Genomic DNA, 20,051 nt, shown 5'->3' on the forward strand with positions numbered 1-20,051 from the left:
CCAGTGAACATCAACGCAAGCTCGAGGAACAGCATCTCATCTACCGATTAGGCACACTACAGCCTGCCGGACTGAACATTGAGTTCAATAATTTCAGAGCATGACAGCCCCCCACTTTACTTTCATTTTTAGTCATTTTTAGTTATTTTTTCTTCCTTTTTTTTTACATTCCTTTTTACATTTTTTACAATCTTTTTTTGCATTTATTTCATTTCATCTTAGTTTGTTCAGTTTGCTTACCCACTGTTTTTTTCAGGTTGTTTTTCTTCAGGTTTGCACTTGCTGCTGTTCAATATTCAGTATATTCACACCTAATCTGTACTAATGCTTTGTCTTTCAACACACCATTAACATATTGTTTGCCTTTGCTCCGTGACCTTTTGGTCAGCTATGTGGCCTGGTCCAATCTGCACCTTCTCCTTTGTTATCTCTTGCCCAACCCCCACCTCACTTGTTTATAATCTGTGACTTTTCTAACATTTGTCAGTTCCGAAGAAGGGTCACTGACCCGAAACGTTAACTCTGCTTCTCTTTCCACAGATGCTTCCAGACCTGCTGAGTGAATCCAGCATTTCTTGTTTTTGTTTCAGATTTCCAGCATCCGCAGTATTTTGCTTTTATTTTTGCCTTTGCAGTGGGTCGGCACAGTGGTGCAATGGTTAGCATTGCAGCCTCACAGCTCCAGGGACCCGGGTTCGATTCTGGGCACTGCCTGTGTGGAGTTTGCAAGTTCTCCCTGTGTCTGCGTGGGTTTTCTCCGGGTGCTCCGGTTTCCTCCCACAAGCCAAAAGACTTGCAGGTTGGTCGGTAAATTGGCCATTATAAATTGTCACTAGTATAGGTAGGTGGTAGGGAAATATAGGGACAGATGGGGATGTTTGGTAGGAATATGGGATTAGTGTAGGATTAGTATAAATGGGTGGTTGATGGTCGGCACAGACTCGGTGGGCCGAAGGGCCTGTTTCAGTGCTGTATCTCTAATCTAATCTAATCTATCCATTGCCTTCAACTATTTCTTGATATCACGTGGAGTGAATCAAATTGCCTGGGGATCTCAGGAGGAGGCCGAGATGGATCATCCACTCGGTAATTCTGGCTGAAGATGGATGCAAATGCTTCAGCCTTGTCTTTTGCACTGATGTGCTGGGCCCCACATCTTTGATGATGGGGATATTTGTAGAGCTTCCTCCTCCTGTTGTGGCAGGACTGCAGAGCTTAGATCTGATCCATTGATTGTGGGACCACTTAGCCCTGTCCAACACCTGCTGCTTCTGCTGTTTGGCATGCAAGTAGTCCTGTGTTGAGGTGACTTGATTGAAACATATAAGATCCTGAGGGATCTTGACAGGATGGATGTGGAAAGGATGTTTCCCCTTTTGAGAGAATCTAGAATTAAGCACCACTCTTTAAAGATAAGGGATTGCCCATTTAAGACAGAGATGAGGAGAATTTTTTTTCTCTCAGAGGGCCAAGAGTCTTTGGAATTCTCTTCCTCAAAAGGCGGTGGAAGCAGAGTCTTTGAATATTTTTAAGGCAGAGGTACATAGATTCTTGATAAGCAAGGGCGTGCAAGGTTATTGGGGTATGTGCAAATGTAATCATTTCAGCCATGATCTTATTGAATGGCGGAGCAGGCTCGAAGGGCCGAGTGGCCTACTCCTGCTCCTAATTTGTATGTTCATATGTTCACCAGGCTGACAGCTCATTTTGAGGTATGCCTGGTGCTGCTCCTGGCATGCTCTCCTGCACTTTTCATTGGACTAGGCTTGGTCCCCGGCTTGATGGTAATGGTAGAGTGGGGGATATGCCGGGCCATGAGGTTACAGATTGTGGTTTAATTCAATTCAGCTGCTGCTGATGGCCCACAGCGCCTCATGGATGCCCAGTTTTGAGTTGCTAGATCTGTTCAAAATCTTTCGCATTTAGCACAGTGGTAGTGCCACACATGATGGAGGGTATCCTCAATATGAAACATAGAAAATAGGAGCAAGAGTAGGCCATTCGGCCCTTCGAGTCTGCTCCACCATTCATTATGATAGGGACGGGACATTATGAAGAAGGGACTTTGTCTCCATAAGGACTATGCTGTGGTCACTCCTACCAATACTGTCATGGACAGATGCATCTGCGACAGGTAGATTGGTGAGGACAAGGTCAAGTAGGTTTTTGCCTCTTGTTGGTTCCCTCACCACCTGCTGCAGAACCAGTCTAGCAGCTATGTCTTTTAGGATTCAGCCAGCTCGGTCAGTAGTGGTGCTACTGAGCCACTTCCGGTGCTGGACATTGAAGTCCCCCACCCACACTCCATTCTGTGTCAGTGCTTCTTCCAATTAGTGTTCAACATGGAGAAGCACTGATTCATCAGCCGAGTGGGAAGAGCGGGGGTGGTGGTAGGTGGTAATCAGCAGGAAGTTTCCTTGCCCATGTTTGACCTGTTGCCATGAGAGCTCATGGGGTCTGGAGTCAATGTTGAGGACTCCCAGGGCAACTCCCTCCCAACTGTATACCACCGTGCCACCACCTCTGGTGGGTCTGTCCTGCTGGTGGGACAGGACATACCCAGAGATGGCGATGGTGATGTCAGGGACATTGTCTGTAAGGTATGGTTCCGTGAGTATGACTATGTCAGGTTGCCGCTTGACTAGTCTGTGGGACAGCTCTCCCAATTGTGGCACTAAATTTTGTTACTAAAGGACTTTCCAGGGCTGGGTTTGCTGTTGTCATTTCCAGTGCCTAGGTTGAGGTTGGTTGGTCCATCCGGTTTCATTCCTTGTCTTACACTTGTAGTGGTTTTAATACAATTGTGTGGCTTGCTAGGCCATTTCAGAGGGAAGTTAAAAGTCAACCACATTGCTGCCTGGAATCACATGTGGGCCAGACCAGGTAAGGACGGCAGATTTCCTTCCCTAAAGGACATTAGTGAACCAGGTGGGTTTTTACAACAAAGGTTTCATGGTCACCATTAGGTTACCTTTTAGTTATTTATTAATTGAATTAAAATTCCACCTTCTGCCATGGTGGGATTCAAACCCATGTCCCCAGAGCATTAGCCTAGGCATCTGGATTACTAGTCTAGTGACATTACCACAATGCCACCACTTCCCCTGATAGTGATGGGTAAACAGGATTTGGTGAGAGTATGGACACAGGCAGCAGAGTTTTAAATGACCTCAAGTTTACAGATGGTAGAATTGGGAGACTGGCCAGGAGCTCATTGGTATCGTCAAATCTAGAGGTAACAAAGAAGGCTTCAGCATCAGATGAACTGAGGCAGGGGTGGTGTCAGGTGATGTTACGGAGGTGGAAATTGGTGGTCTTAGTGATGGGGTGAATATGTGTTTGATAGTTCATCTTGGGGTGAAATATGACACCGAGGTTGCGAACAGTCTGGATCAGACAGTTGTCAGGGAGAGGGTTGGAGTCAGTGGCTAGGAAATGGAGGTTGTAGTGGGGATTGAAGACAATGGCTTCAATCTTCCCAATAATTAATTATTCATCCAGTACTCATCCAGTACTGGATGGCAGACAAGCACTCTGATAATTTAGTAACGGTGGAGGAGGCAAGAGAGGTGGAGGCAAGGTAGAGCTAGGTGATATCAGTGTACATATCACAACTGGTGGGGGCCAAGGCCCCTTGGGGGACACCAGAGGTAACAATGCAGGAGCTGGAAAAGAAACCATTGATTTTCTGGCTACGATTAGCTAGATAAGAATGGAACCAGACGGGAGCAGTCCCACCCAACTGGGTGACGGTGGAGAGGTGTTGGAGGAGGATGGTGTGGTCAACCGTGTCAAAGGCAGCAGACAGGTTGAGAAGGATGAAGAGGAAATGTTTACCTTTAGAACAGTCACACAGGATGTCAATTATCATTTGATAAAAGCCAATTCAGTATTGTGACAGGGCAGAAACCTGATTGGAGGGATTCAAACATGGAGTTCCAGGAAAGATGGACACAGATTTGCGAGGCTATAGTATGGTCAAGGACTTTGGAGAGTAAAGCGAGGTTGGAAATGGGGCAGTAGTTTGCAAGGGCAGTGTGGTCATGGTTTTTTTTGAGAAGAGGGGTGATGATGGCAAATTTGAAGGAGGGACAATGTGTGAGGAGAGGAAACAATATAGCGAGCATGGGAACCAGGAAAGGAAGTTGGGCAGTCAGCAGGTTAGAGGGAATAGGGTTGAAGGAGCAGGAGGTGAGTGTCATGGACAAAATCAGTTTGCTGAGGGCATGAGGGGAGACTGAAGAAAAAGTAGAGATTGATGTGAGTTCAGGCCTAGGGCGGGGGATGCTTTAGGGGAAGGTTGGCCTGGTGGGATAATGGAAGGGAGGGAAGTGGCAGAGGCAGCTGATCGAATGGTCTTAATCTTAGTGACAAAGAAGTCCAGGAGCTCTTCACACTTGTTGTTGGAGGTGAAGGTGGAGTAGACAAGGGAGAGAGACCTAAGAAGTCTTCTGGCAATGGAGAAAATAAACAGGGGTTATCCTTGCATTCCAGGATGATCGTGGAATCGTGAGCCGATAATGCTTTATGTGGTGCAGTCAGAACTGAGTGAATGACTAAATCAGTTAAGTTTGTATTTCTTGGACTTAATGAAACAGAGCTGAGGGCCGTACTAGGGGGAACAGCCAGGGTGAGATAAAGTAATGGATTTAGTGGGGAGTATGGCTTCAATGGTGGCGAGGGTGTGATTCAGCAAATCAGTAACTGCAGAAATGTTGTGGTCAATGGAGGGCCAAAGAGAGTTGAGATTTTAAAAGTGCCTTTGCAAATAAATTGGGGAAGAGTGTTTTCCAGTGTTGAACACAGAAGTATGGTTGCGAGAGGGAAGGGGAACGTAGGTGAAGAGTGAACTAGATTGATAATCTAATATTGGAGCAAGGCAGATTGCAATATTCCAGGGCATTGTTAATGACTAACAAGCCAGCCAGCCTTTCCATTGGATTCTTTCCATTGAATTCCAGATTTACAATCAAATTTGTGCTCGAATGGTTGGAACAGTCCTAGCTGGAGAAGTAGTAGGAAGTTTACTAATGTCATATAATGGTTAAAATCAGTTAAACATCAGCAGCACCCCATGCATAATTCGGGAGAAACTTTCAACTTTGACCAGGGAGTAGAATGAGTGGTAGCGAATTCAACCCCCTGCCCAAATTTCATTTCCATTGAAGTAAGGCAGCCAATCGCTACCAAGTTCCCCTCCAAGTCACACACCATCCTACCTTGAAACTTTATCACCACTCCTTCACTGTAGCTGGATCAAAATCCTGGAACTCCCTCTTTAATAGCACTGTGGGTGTACCAACATCACATGGACTGCAGCGGTTCAAGAAGGTGGCTCACCACCACCTTCTCAAGGGCAAACAGGGATGGGCAATAAATTCTGGCCTTGCCAGTGATGCTCACATCCCATGAATGAACAAAAAAAAACTTCATATTGGGCAAACAGAAATCTAAGTAAAAGCAAAATACTGCGGATGCTGGAAATCTGAAATAAAAACAAGAATTGCTGGAAATACTCAGCAGGTCTGGCAGCACCTGTGGAGAGAGAAGCAGAGTTAACGTTTCAGGTCAGTGACCCTTCTTCAGAACCGGCAAATATTAGAAATGTAAAACGTTATAAGCAAGTAAAGCGGGGATGGGGCAAGAGATAACAAAGGAGAAGGTGCAGATAGGACAAGGTCACAGAATAGCTGACCAGAAGGTCGTGGAGCAAAGGCAAACAATATGTTAATGGTGTGTTGAAAGACAAATCATTAGTACAGATAGGGTGTTAACGGACTGCAAATTGAACAGCCGCAAGTACAAACATGAAAAAAAAAGTGGGTAAGCAAACTGAACAAACTAAGATGAAATAAAATAAAATAAACACAAAAAATATATAAATAAAAAAGGAAAAAGAAAAAAAACCCAAAAATATAAGTGAAATGGGGGGCCCATCATGCTCTGAAATTATTGAACTCAATGTTCAGTCTGGCAGGCTGTAGTGTGCCTAATTGGTAAATGAGATGCTGTTCCTCAAGCTTGCGTTGATGTTCACTGGAACACTGCAGCAATCCCAGGACAGAGATGTGAGCATGAGAGCAGGGGGAAGTGTTGAAATGGCAAGCAACCGGAAGCTCGGGGTCCTGCTTGCGGACTGAGCGGAGATGTTCCGCAAAGCGTTCACCCAGTCTGCATTTGGTCTCCCCAATGCGGAGGAGACCACATGGTGAGCAGCGAATACAGTATACTACATTGAAAGAAGTACAAGTAAATCGCTGCTTCACCTGAAAGGAGTGTTTGGGGTCTGGGATAGTGAAGAGAGAGGATGTAAATGGGCAGGTATTACATCTCCTGCGATTGCAGGGGAAGGTGCCATGGGAAGGGGACGAGGTGGTGGGGGTAATGGAGGAGTAGACCAGAGTGTCACCGAGGGAACGATCCCTTCGGAATGCTGACAGGGGAAGGGAGGGGAAGATGCGACTGGTAGTGGCAGCAGGCTGGAGGTGGCGGAAATGGGGGAGGATGATCCTTTGGATATGGAGGCTGAAGGAGTGGAAAGTGAGGACAAGGGTAACCCTGTCGCGGTTCTGGGAGGGAGGGGAAGGGTGAGGGTAGAGGTGCGGGAAGTGGGCCGGACACGGTTGAGGGCCCAGTCAACCACAGTGGAGGGGAATCCTCGGTTGAGGAAAAAGGAAGACATAGCAGAAGCGCTGTCATGGAAGGTAGCATCATCAGAGCAGATGCGTCGGAGACAGAGAATCTGGGAGAATGGAATGGAGTCCTTACAGGAGGCAGGGTATGAAGAAGTGTAGTCGAGGTAACTGTGGGAGTCAGTGGGCTTATAATGGGTATTAGTAGACAGCCTATCCCCAGAGATGCAGATAGCGAAGTCGAGGAAGGGAAGTGTCGGAGATGGACCATGTAAAGGTGAGAGAAGGGTTGAAATTAGAAGCAAAGTTGATAAAGTTTTCCAGTTTGGGGCAGGAGCAGGAAACGGCACCGATACAATCATCAATGTACCGGAAAAAGAGTTGGGGGAGGGGGCCTGAGTAGGACTGGAATAAGGAATGTTTGACATCTCACACAAAAAGACAGGCATAACTAGGACTCATGTGGGTACCCATAGCAACACCTTTTACTTGAAGGAAGTGAGTGGAGTTGAAGGAGAAGTTGTTCAATGTGAGAACAAGTTCAGCCAGGCGGAGGAGGGTGGTGGTGGATGGGGACTGGTTGGGCCTCTGTTCAAGGAAGCAGCGGAGAGCCCTCAAACCGTCCTAGTGGGGGATGGAGGTGTAGAGAGATTGGACGTCCATAGTGAAGAGGAGGTGGTTGGGGCCAGGAAACAGGAAATTGTCAAAATGACGTAGGGCTTCAGAAGAGTCACGGATGTAGGTGGGAAGAGACTGGACCATCGGAGAAAAGATAGGAAGAAATAAGTTCAGTGGGGCAGGAGCAGGCTGACACAATGGACAGTCCTGATTGTGGGTTTTGGGAAGGAGGTAGAAGTAGGCTGTCCGGGGTATTGGGACTATGAGGTTGGAAGCTGTAGAGGGAAGATCTCCAGAGGAGATGAGGTTAGTGACAATCCTGTGGGGTCATGGTCCAGAGGGAGGTAGGAAGAAGTGTCTGAGAGTTGGCGCTGAGCCTCTGCAAGGTAGAGGTCAGTACGCCATACAACAACAGCACAACCCTTGTCTGCAGGTTTTATGACCATGTTGGTGCTAGACCTGAGAGAACGGAGTGCCTCAAGTTCAACCGAGGATTCCCCCCCACTGTGGTTGACAGGGCCCTCAACCGTGTCCGGCCCATTTCCCACACCTCTACCCTCACCCTTCTTCCCAGAACTGCGACAGGGTTCCCCTTGTCCTCACTTTCCACCCCATCAGCCTCCATATCCAAAGGATCATCCTCCGCCATTTCCGCCACCTCCTGCGTGATGCCACTACCAAACGCATTTTCCTCTCCCTTCCCCTGTCAGCATTCAGAAGGGATCGTTCCCTCGGTGACACTCTGGTCCACTCCTCCATTACCCCCACCACCTCGTCCCCTTCCCATGGCACCTTCCTCTGCAATCACAGGAAGTATAATACCTGCCCATTTACCTCCTCTCTCCTCACTATCCCAGGCCCCAAACACTCCTTTCAGGTGAAGCAGCGATTTACTTGTACTTCTTTCAATGTAGTATACTGTATTCGCTGCTCACAATGTGGTCTCCTCTACATTCGGGAGACCAAACGCACACTGGGTGACTGCTTTAAGGAACACCTTCGCTCAATCCGCAAGAAGGACCCCGAGCTTCCAGTTGCTTGCCATTTCAACACTCCCCCCTGCTCTTATCTCTGTCCTGGGATTGCTACAGTGTTCCAGTGAACATCAACGCAAGCTCGAGGAACAGCATCTCATTTACCAATTAGGCACACTACAGCCTGCCGGACTGAACATTGAGTTCAATAATTTCAGAGCATGATGGGCCCCCCATTTTACTTGTATTTTTAGTTATTTTTTTTTCTTTTTCCTTTTTTTTGTGTTTATTTTATTTTATTTCATCTTAGTTTGTTCAGTTTGCTTACCCACTGTTTTTTTTTCATGTTTGTGCTTGCGGCTGTTCAATTTGCAGTCCGTTAACACCCTATCTGTACTAATGCTTTGTCTTTCAACACACCATTAACATATTGTTTGCCTTTGCTCCACGACTTTCTGGTCAGCTATTCTGTGACCTTGTCCTATCTGCACCTTCTCCTTTGTTATCTCTTGCCCCATCCCCGCTTTACTTGCTTATAACCTTTTACATTTCTAATATTTGCCGGTTCTGAAGAAGGGTCACTGACCTGAAACGTTAACTCTGCTTCTCTCTCCACAGATGCTGCCAGACCTGCTGAGAAATCTAAGTAATCTGAGTAAACAAAGGGCGATCCATTCCTGGGACGGGATAACTCAGATCGCAGACTATTAAGTGAAGCAATGAGTTTCCATGCAAGATAGTCATCTGGCTAAGTTTTTTTTTAAGTTTTACAGGAAATGCAGCTGAACAACCTCATTGATTAGCAATTTACTTGGATAATGCTTGATTTTTAATATTTTGCTCCTTTTAAATTCAAATGTCCATTAAAGTTTCATTACAAGCAAAGTCAGCAAAAATTTTTAGCTCATTCACTATATTGACTTTCAACAAGAATGTTACATTCAATGTTTCTTCCAATAGCACCAATATCCAACGCTGTACATCCAAATATCAGCTGTTTTGCCACATGGAGTTAATGAACATGAGAACTACAGTAAAATTGTTCAGAATAATCACATCTTAATGCAAATATATACAAAATGAACTATTAGAGGTCATGGTGTCAACACCAGAATTCAGAATATGTGTGACTGTATATATATATATATATATATATATATATATATCTTTTATATTTGACATTACAATAATCCTATTCAGTCTTCGTTAATTTCTGCACAAATATTGATATATACAGTAATTTGTGCCATCTGCAATGAACTTAAACCTGATTTTATAATAAATACATGGATGGCTTTATCAGTCCATATTGGCTTTCTGAATTTCTAATAACTTGATCTGAAATTATGAAGATGGAGATTTAAAAAAAACATTTTAACTTTTTGCATACATACATAGATGACTACAGCTTAGGCACACAATAGCTTAAGTATGTCTTTTGCAAAGATTATCCTTATGAAATAGAGAGGAAAACAAAAGAATGTTAAAAGAATCCAAAGACACAAAAAGGAACCTCACGAAACACAATTTCCTATTGAAATAATCCTTTTCCTTTATTTGTTCCATTTGGTTCCTTTAGTCATAATCATTGGTTTGCATTCCAAAAAATATGTAGCTATTTGTGCTGCATATGATAAACATACTTCAAGTTAAAGCCATATTCTCTTCTGTGGCAAAGTGACTGAAATTATCAACATGATTTCAGTCTGATGTATCATTCTTCAGCAAAATCATATGGACTGTTCAGTCACCTAAGGACCCACAACGTTGGAGTGGAAGAAAGTCATCATCGCTCCCGAGGGACTGCCTAAGAAGACACAACTACAATATTAAATCACTGAGGTGAGAAAAATTATTGGACAAATATTGTAGCTTTGTTGAAAGAGATAAACATGTCCACAATTTTCGGTCTGATTGGTCACTCAGGACTGATTTAATTTTGATACAAAACTGAATCGCACTGATGGGAGATAGGATTTTTCATGACCTTCTAAACCAGTGTTACGACCAATGACCCCAATTTTAAAAAGACATTTCAAAATATGTTTATAGAAGCAAAAAGGTAGAAGCAATTTACAATCAATATGCACTTATTATGGAGTTTAAAAATAGCAATGAAATTATGTGAGAGTACGGCTTTAAATCTTGTCTTTAATGATGTATCTTATGACATCATACATGGAAAAAATTTGGATCTTTTCTAAAATCATCACATATGAACTACAAATTTTAAACAAGATATGTTACCAAATACAATGAAAACAAAGAAACAAAATAAAGGAAAAAGATCTGTTTAACCTGATTTATAGGTGTTATCTAACCATAAAATTATGATTTTAATAAGAAATTGCAATAATAAAATTGCACAGCACAGTATTCACAGACATCATGTGATGCCTTTTCTATGACAGTATTTTTTTAAACTACCTCCCAGGCCTACAAATTATTTATTTTATCAAAGCTTTATGGGAAATGATGATACAATTAAGGAAAAAAGAACATGAATGAAAAATTCCTAGTTACCGCAATAAGCAAATCTGTATTTATACTAACATCAAAGGTATGGATATTTTCTTTTGTCCATATGCATGTCGCAGGTAAATGTTCTTTAGCTGCATCCATTAAAATGAAGCATACATTTAACTTGAAGCTGAAACAAGGAATGTCTTGTCTATTTTAGCAGAGATGTCAAATTTGTTTAAACTTGGTCCTTAATCCACCTATGAACATGCAGAAATATCACCCAGAATAATACTGGAACAGAATTTACAGAATTACCTACTGAAAGTTCATTACAAAACATATTGGATGTTCCATGCTTTGCTGATAAAGGACACAATATCTTGATGAGCAGTTCTCCAGCAAAGAACACTGAATGGTGTAGGTGATGCTTATGGAACAGCAATGATATATGTCTAAAAACTCAGTCCTAAACTGGATATGCATTGTTGTGTGCTCAAACAGATGTTTGTTTCAACAATAATATTGATCCAGCTGATGAGTTATTGTTACATTGCTCTTATTTTGCAAGAGTTTATAAAACAATTCAACATGTCCAAAATCCATGGGAAAGGAAGACTGGTGACGTACTAATTAGAACTCTGAAAATTATGGTTTATATTATTTTATTGTGTCATATTTTACATTCATTGAGCTGTGCATGTCATGAGGACTGCAGTGTCCAATCGGTCAGATGTTAAGATTATCCTTATGAATGATGAGGTTGACTTGTAGTACATTGATGAAGAATCTCAGTGTTTAAACTTAACAAGTCGGCATTGAACAAAAACCTTTAGGGTCATAAATTAGAGGGAAATCGTGGCCTTCCTTGATCAGTATCTGTACTTAAGACTTTAAATGACTCCCTTTTTTGGGCTGGTGAAGCTACATGTGGCCCTCGAAGTGGAGGTAGTGCTCCTGAGGACATATGCCGGAAGAGGGACACTCTTTGAGGAACAGTGCCTCGGATTCCTCCTTGAGGTCCTGCACCTTGCATGGTGGAGACAGGTGCAGGCACAGCTCCTAATGATTCTCCAGAAGATGGATGTGGTCTCATAATTAATGGTGTCACCTCATGAGGCAGAGAGGGCTGAGATGCTGAGAGAGGTCTTGCTTCTCTGCTCAGGCTGCTTGTTTGCAAGCCTTGTGTGCTTTTGTTAGAATCACGCCTTTGGGTTGGACTTCGTACTTGCTGTTGTTGCATCAAGGACAGCTGTGACACATTTGGTGAACCATATTGGAAAGTTCGGCCTGCCAATGGACTCTGAACAGAAGGACTGGAAACTACAGCATTAAAAGAACTGGGTGATGGCACCACTGCCTGTGAGCTAGGTGTCGGTGAACTCTGGTTGGCTGCAGTCTGAACTAGCTGGGGTGGTCTTGTGTACGACTGAGAAGATGATGAATTAGTATTCAAATTCGGTGAAGAAGTCTGCTGAAAATCTAACTGAGCTATATTTGGTGGCTGTGACTGCATAGAAGCTCTGATGACTGAATTGCCAGAGAATGGAGGAAATATCCCGAACGATGTATTAAGGGGTGTTTCCATCAATTGCACCATCTCCCGGTCTTGCTTCACCATCTTTTTGAGAAGTTCAGTCTCTTGGTTATCAAAAACACCAGTGTTCAGATCTCGTTGGACCTTATGTAGAAGAAGTGAGTTTTTCTTTCCTATAAAACAAAACAAAGATAAATATTGGCATAGTGCAATGTTGCAAATACATCATTCTACATGCATAATGGTAATTTTGATAAAATAATAGAAGATAACCCTTTGACAACAACATAAAAACATGTAAGGGTTATCCACCTATCTTTCCAGATGAACCCTCCTTTATCTGCCTGTATTCCTGGATGTAGTTCAGTCTGGAAAAGTAAAGATGGAACCTTTTACTGACATCTTAAAAATTATATATTACACAAATAGTCACTGTTTTTGATGATTATTGTGTCACAACATTCCATATATTAATAATGCCTTTTTGGATTGGGTCAAAATCCATATTAGGACATTTTACAATATGCTAGGGAATATTTTGACACTACAATCTTTAAAAAAGTCAATATTTGTATATTATATAGAAAATAATGGATGAGAATGCATGATAAAGGTGCATGCGGTCCCAAACAATCCATCATCAACCATTTGTTACAATATTCTACATTGTTTTGATGAACTGAGATAGATTAACTAAGGTGTAGCAGATGAAAACATTGTCATAAACAGCTGAATACACAACTTGGTGTTTGCAATTAAAACAATTAATTATATTGGAGAACGAAAATTACAGCTTTATTCTGGTGCATGTTTTGATGCCAGAATGGGGGAATTTTGGAAAAAAAACACGAATGAAAACAGATGTCTTCAGTATGTTGTTGAAGTCAGCCAATATTAGTTTTGCTCTTTGATTACAGCGATGGAGGTAATTTTAAGAAATTGTGCTCCTAACAGGCAACACTGTGCACTTGGAATATAACTTTGTAAAATTACCCATATACCTTCCTTGCTAGGTCTACAGGATTTTTTTTCATGTAATGTGACCTCATTATATAACTTTATCATAGGATGTTAGAGTAAGCGAGCCTGAGGGAAAACAATGCCAGAGAGCAACAGGTAAAAGTGGCAGCAGGGAGTCAGCGGGAGACAGAGAGCACGAGCTTGAGGGAACACAATGCTAGAGATCAACAGATACGAGCGGAGGACTTGAAGGAGCTCGGACTCAGAGCCCAGAGAGAGCGCGTGCATTCGGAAACGAGGTTAAAAAAAAATAAAAGTGACACAGCACATGGAAAGGTGTTGTTTGGTGAATAACTAGTGAGTTTTTTTTTATATAAGTCTTTATTTCTGTTAAATTTAGTTAGTTTAATAAATAGAAGCCTGGCAGGGCACCTCATTCGTATGCCATGCACATCTTGTTCCATGTTGGAACTCAAGGATACTTCTCGTGTCCTGGACAACCACCTGGGCAGGAAGTGCTATCAGCTGGAGGAGCTCCAACTTCGGCTTTCGGAGCTTGAGCAGCAGCTGGAGTGAATGAGGTGTATCTGCGAGGCTAGGTTTTTTGTGGATGGCACGTTTCTGGAAATGGTCACCCTGCAGCTTAAGGGTGTGAAAGCAGAGAGGGAATGGGTGACAGCCAGGCAGTCAAAGAGGACCGGGCAGGTAGTGCAGGAGTCCCGAGTGCACGTTGCTCTCCAACTGGCAATCAGTTCTGAATACTGGTGAGAGGTATGGTTCCTCTGCAGAGTGCAATCAGAGCTTCATCCATGGCACAATGGGTGGCTCAGCTGCACAGGGGGACAGGAGGAAAATTGGGAAAGCAAGAGTGATAAGAGAATTCTATAGTTATGGGAATAGACAGATGTTTCTGCAGCCACAGACACCTGGTGCCAGGATCAAGAATGTCACTGAGCAGCTGCACAGCAATCTGAGTGGGAAAGTGAACAGCCAGAGATCGTGGTCCATATTGGTATCAACGACATAGGTAGAAAGAGGGATGAGGTCCTGCAGGCAGAGTTTAGGGAGGTGGGAAGGAGACTAGCAAGCATTACCTAAAAGGTAGTAATCTCTGGATTTCTGGGGATAAACTGGCGAGGCGGTGACGTAGTGGTAGCGTCACTAGACTAGTAACCCAGAGCACCTGGCTAATGCTCTGGGGACATGGGCTTGAATCCCACCTCGGCAGATGGTGGAATTTGAATTCAATTAATAAATCTGGAATTAAAAGCTAGTCTAGTGGTGACCATGAAACCATTGTTGATTGTTGTAAAAACACATCATTTATGTCCTTTAGGGAAGGGAATCTGCCATCCTTACCTGGTCTGCCTACGTGTCATTCCAGACCCACAGCAATGTGGTTGACTCTTAACTACTCTCTGAAATGGCCCAGCAAGCTACTCAGTTGTATCAAACCGCTAAGAAGGCAATGAAATCGGACGTACCAACCGGCATCGATCTACGCAGCGGAAACGACAACGGCAAACCCAGCCCTGTCGACCCTGCAAAGTCCCCTTTACTAACATCTGGGGCTTGTGCCAAAATTGAGAGTGCTGTCCCACAGACTAGTCAAGCAACAGCCTGACATAGTCATACTCATGGAATCATACCTTGCAGACAATGTCCCAGACACCACCATCACCATCTATGGATATGTCCTGTTCCACCGGCAGGACAGACCCACCAGATGTAGCAGCACAGTGGTAAACAGTCGGGAGGGAGTTGCCCTGGGAGTCCTCAACATTGATTCCAGCCCCCATGAAGTCTCATGGCATCAGGTCAAATATGGGCAAGGAAACCTCCTGCTGATTACCACCTACTGCTCCCTCTCAGCTGATGAATCAGTGATTCTCCATGTTGAACACAAATTGGAAGAAGCAGTGAGGGTGGCAAGGGCACAAAATGTACTCTGGGTGGGGGACTTCAATGTCCATCACCACGAGTGACTCGGTAGCACCAATACTGACCAAAGTGGCCGAGTCCCAAAGGACATAGCTGTTGGACTGGTTCTGCGGCAGTTGGTGAGGGAACCAAAAAGAAGAAAAACCCTACTTAACCTCATCCTCTTCAATTTAACTGTTGCAGATGCATCAGTCCATGACAGTATTGGTAGGAGTTCTTCCTCTTCTTCTTCTTCGGCCTCCTTGTCTTGAGAGACAATGGGTAAGCACCTGGAGGTGGTCAGTGGTTTGTGAAGCAGCGCCTGGAGTGGCTATAAAAGCCAATTCTAGAGTGACAGACTCTTCCACTGGCACTGCAGATAAAATTGGTTGTCGGGGCTGTTACACAGTTGGCTCTCCCCTTTCGCTTTTGTCTGTTTTCCTGCAAACTGCTCAGTCTCTTCGACTTGTCACTCTTTAGACGCGCCTTTATGGCTGTCGGCCAGCTCTGGCGATCACAGGCAACTGACTCCCACGACTTGTGAACAATGTCACAGGACTTCATGTCGCATTTGCAGACGTCTTGAAAGTGGAGACATGGACGGCCAGTGGGTCTGATACCAGTGACGAGCTCGCTGTACAATGTGTCCTTGGGGATCCTGCCATCTTCCATGCGGCTCACATGGCCAAGCCATCTCAAGCACTGCTGGCTTAGTAGGGTGTATATGCTTGGGGATGTTGGTCACCTCGAGGACTTCTGCGTTGGAGGTACGGTCCTGCCACCTGATGCCAAGGATTCTCCGGAGGCAGCGAAGATGGAATGAATTGAGACGTCGCTCTTGGCTGACATATGTTGTCCAGGCCTCGCTGCCATACAGCAAGGTACTGAGGACACAGGCTTGATACACTGAGTTTTGTGTTCCGTGTCAGTGCGCCATTTTCCCACATTCTCTTTGCAAGTCTGGACATAGCAGCGGACGCCTTTCCCATGCGCTTGTTAATTTCTGCATCGAGAGACAGGTTACTGGTGATAGTTGAGCTTAGGTAGGTGAACTCCTGAACCACTTCCAAAGCATGGTCGTTGATATTGATGGATGGAGCATTTCTGACATCCTGTCCCATGATGTTCGTTTTCTTGAGGCTGATGGTTAGGCCAAATTCGTTGCAGGCAGCCGCAATCCTGTTGATGAGTCTCTGCAGGCACTCTTCTGTGTGGGATGTTACTGCAGCATTGTCAGCAAAGAGGAGTTCCGTGATGAGGACCTTCCATACTTTGGTCTTCGCTCTTAGACGGGCAAGGTTGAACAACCTGCCATCTGATCTTGTGTGGAGGAAAATTCCTTCTTCTGAAGACATGAATGCATGTGAGAGCAGCAGGGAGAAGATCCCAAACAGTGTAGTTGTGAGAACACAGCCGTTTCAGCGGAATACAGCGGAAGTAAGTTTCAAGTGAGTAAGACTTTAATGCCAGGAGTATTACAGGTAAAACGGATGAGTTAAGGGCAAGGATTGACACGTGGAATTGTGATATAGTAGCTATCACGGAGACATGGTTGAGGGAGGGGCAGGATTGGCAGCTCACATCCCAGGATATAGAATCTTCAGGTGAGAGCAGGGGGTAAAAGAGGAGGGAGCATTCCAATATTAGTTAATGAGTCAGTTACTGCAGTAAGGAGAGATGATATCTTGGAGGGGGCATCAAATGAAGCTTTATGGGTAGAGTTTAGGAATAAAAAAAGGACAGCCACATTGCTAGGTGTTTATTATAGCTCCCCAGATAGTCAGCGGGAAATTGAGGAGCAAATATGTGCGCAATTTGCAGAGGTGTGCAAAAATAATAATAGGGTAATTATATTAGGTGATTTCAACTTTCCAAACATTAATTGGGATAGTCATCGTGTTAAGGGCTTAGATGGAGAGGAGTTCTTAAAATGTATACAGGAGAACTTTTTAGCTCAATATGTAGAGGATCCAACAAGGGAGGGTGCAGTACTGGACCTAATTCTGGGGAATGAAGCCGGACAGGTAGTTGATGAGTTGGTGGGGGTGCATTTTGGTGATAGCGACCACAACATGGTACAATTTAAGCTTGCTATGGAGAAAGAAATAGACAAGTTGCCAAAAAAGGTTTTGGATTGGGGGAGAGCGAATTTTAGTAAAATAAGGCAGGATCTGGCCAAGGTTGACTGGAAAGAGTTACTTGTCAGGAAATCTACAGAACAGCAGTGGGGGGCTTTCAAAAAGGAAATGGGGAGGGTACAGGCCCAACATGTTCCCTCTTGGGTAATAGGTAGGAGCAACAAGCCCAGAGAACCATGGATGACCAGAAACATTCAGGGTACGATGAGGAGGAAAAGAGAGGCTTTTAGCAAATACAAGGGCAGCAAATCAATGGAAGCATTCGTGGAGTACAGAAAGTGTAGGATGCAGCTTAAGAAAGCAATTAGGAGAGCAAAGAGGGGATATGAGAAAGCTCTGGCTGGTAAAAGTAGGGAAAATCCCAAGATATTGTATAGGTATATCAATGGGAAGAGGATAACCAGGGAAAGAGTAGGACCCATTAGGGACCAAGGGGGAAATTTGTGGGTGGAGCCAGAGGACATTGGTAGGGTGTTGAATGAATACTTCACATCTGCCTTCACACAAGAGAATGAGGATGTAGAAATGGAAATTAGAGAGAGAGACTGTGAGGTTCTTGAACAAATTGTCACAGGGAGTGAAGCGGTATTGGAGGTTTTGGAAGGTTTAAAAGTGGACAAATCTCCAGGTCTGGATGATTTGTGTCCCAGGATGCTGTGGGAGGCGAGGGTGGAGATTGCAGGGGCTCTGACCCTAATTTCAAATTCCTCTCTGGCCACAGGGGAGGTGCCAGAGGACTGGAGAACAGCTAATGTGGTCCCACTATTTAAGAAAGGTTGTAGAGATAAGCCAGGGGACTACAGACCAGTGAGTCTCACGTCAGTGGTAGGGAAACTATTGGAGAAAATTCTGAAGGAGAGAATCTATCACCACTTGGAGAGGCAAAATTTGATTAGGAATAGTCAGCATGGCTTTGTCAGAGGGAGGTCATGCAGAACAAATTTGATTGAATTTTTTGTGTATGTGACCAGGTGTGTAGATGAGGGCAGTGCAGTTGATGTAGTTTACATGGATTTCAGCCAAGCCTTTGACAAGGTCCCGCATGGGAGACCTATCAAGAAAGCAAATGCACATGGGATACAAGGTAACTTGATAAGGTGGATTCAAAATTGGCTTAGCTGTAGGAGACAGAGAGTGATGACAGACGGCTGTTTTAGTGACTGGAAGCCAGTGTCCAGTGGCATACCACAGGGATCTGTGCTGGGTCCTCTATTGCTTGTCATTTCTATAAACGACATAGATGACTATGTGAGGGGTAGGATCAGTAAGTTCGCGGATGACACAAAGATTGGCCGAGTGGTTAACAGTGAGGTGGAGTGTCTTAGGTTACAGGAAGATATAGTTGGGATGGTCAAATGGGCAGAAAAGTGGCAGATGGAATTTAACGCTGAAAAGTGTGAGGTGATACACTTTGGAAGGAGTAATGTGACACGGAAGTATGCAATGAATGGCCTGACACTGGGAAGTTCCGAGGAACAAAGGGACCTTGGCGTGTTTGTCCATAGATCCCTGAAGGCAGAAGGGCAGGTTAATAGGGTGGTGAAAAAGGCATATGGGACACTTGCCTTTATCAATCGAGGCATAGATTACAAAAGCAGGGAGGTCATGTTGGAGTTGTACAGAACTTTGGTAAGACCACAGCTGGAGTACTGTGTGCAATTCTGGTATCCACATTATAGGAAGGATGTGATTGCATTGGAGGGGGTGCAGAGGCGATTCACCAGGATGTTGCCTGGGCTGGAATATATAAGCTATAAAGAGAGGTTGGAGAGGCTTGGGTTGTTTTCGCTGGAGCAGAGAAGACTGAGGGGTGACCTGATCGAGGTGTACAAGATTATGAGGGGCATGGACAGGGTGGATAGGGAGCAGCTGTTCCCCTTAGTTGAAGGGTCAGTTACGAGGGGTCACAAGTTTAAGGTGAGGGGTGGGAAGTTTAAGGGGGATTTGAGGAAGAACGTTTTTAACCAGAGGGTGGTGACGGTCTGGAATGCACTGCCTGGGAGGGTGGTAGAGGCGGGTTGCCTCACATCCTTTGAAAAGTACCTGGATGAGCACTTGGCACGTCATAACATTCAAAGCTATGGGCCAAGTGCTGGCAAATGGGATTAGGTAGACAGGTCAGGTGTTTTAATGCATCAGTGCAGACTCGATGGGCTTCTGTGCTTCTGTTTCACGCCACTCAGGATAGGAAAGGGTTCTGATGAGGCACTGCTATGCTGAATTGTGCCTTTCATATTGTCATGGAATGAGGCGATGATACTTAACCACCACCCAATCCTTATGGAGACGAAGTCTCTCTTCACACTGAAGGTACCCACCATCATGTTGTGTGGCACTACTGCCGTGCTAAAAGGGATAGACTTTGAACAGATCTAGCAACTCAAACAGGAGGCGATGTGGGCCATCAGCAGTAGCAGAATTGTATTCAACCACAATCTGTAACCTCATGGCCTGGCATATCGCCCACTCTACCATTACCATCAAGCCGGGGACCAACCCTGGTTTAATGAAGTATACAGGAGGGCATGCAAGGAGCAGCACTCAGCATACCTAAAAATGAGATGTCAGGTGAAGTTACAACCAAAGACTACTTGCATGCTAAACAGCAGAAGCAGCATGCAATAGACAGATCTCAAAAATCCCACAACCAACAGATCAGATCCAAGCTCTGCAGTCTTGCCACATTTAGTTGTGAATGGTGGTGGATAATTAAACAACTGACAGGAGGAGGAGAATCCACAACGATCCCCATCCTCAACGATGGGGGTGCCCAGCACATCAGTGCAAAAGACAAGGCTGAAGCATTTGCATC

At 44.4% G+C, this 20,051-nt stretch overlaps 1 protein-coding gene across 1 annotated transcript in view; it reads right to left on the minus strand.

Moving 5' to 3' along the window:
* Window positions 1-11,522: 11,522 nt before the first annotated feature.
* Window positions 11,523-20,051, minus strand: part of LOC137381297 (potassium/sodium hyperpolarization-activated cyclic nucleotide-gated channel 1-like) — a 298,099-nt gene continuing 289,570 nt past the window's right edge. The window contains exon 8 of the mRNA XM_068053685.1: window positions 11,523-12,394. Within this exon, the coding sequence (XP_067909786.1) occupies window positions 11,523-12,394 (872 nt within the window). The remainder of the gene's footprint in view (window positions 12,395-20,051) is intronic.

This window comes from Heterodontus francisci, chromosome 1, assembly GCF_036365525.1.
Source record: "Heterodontus francisci isolate sHetFra1 chromosome 1, sHetFra1.hap1, whole genome shotgun sequence".
Lineage (NCBI taxonomy): Eukaryota > Metazoa > Chordata > Chondrichthyes > Heterodontiformes > Heterodontidae > Heterodontus > Heterodontus francisci.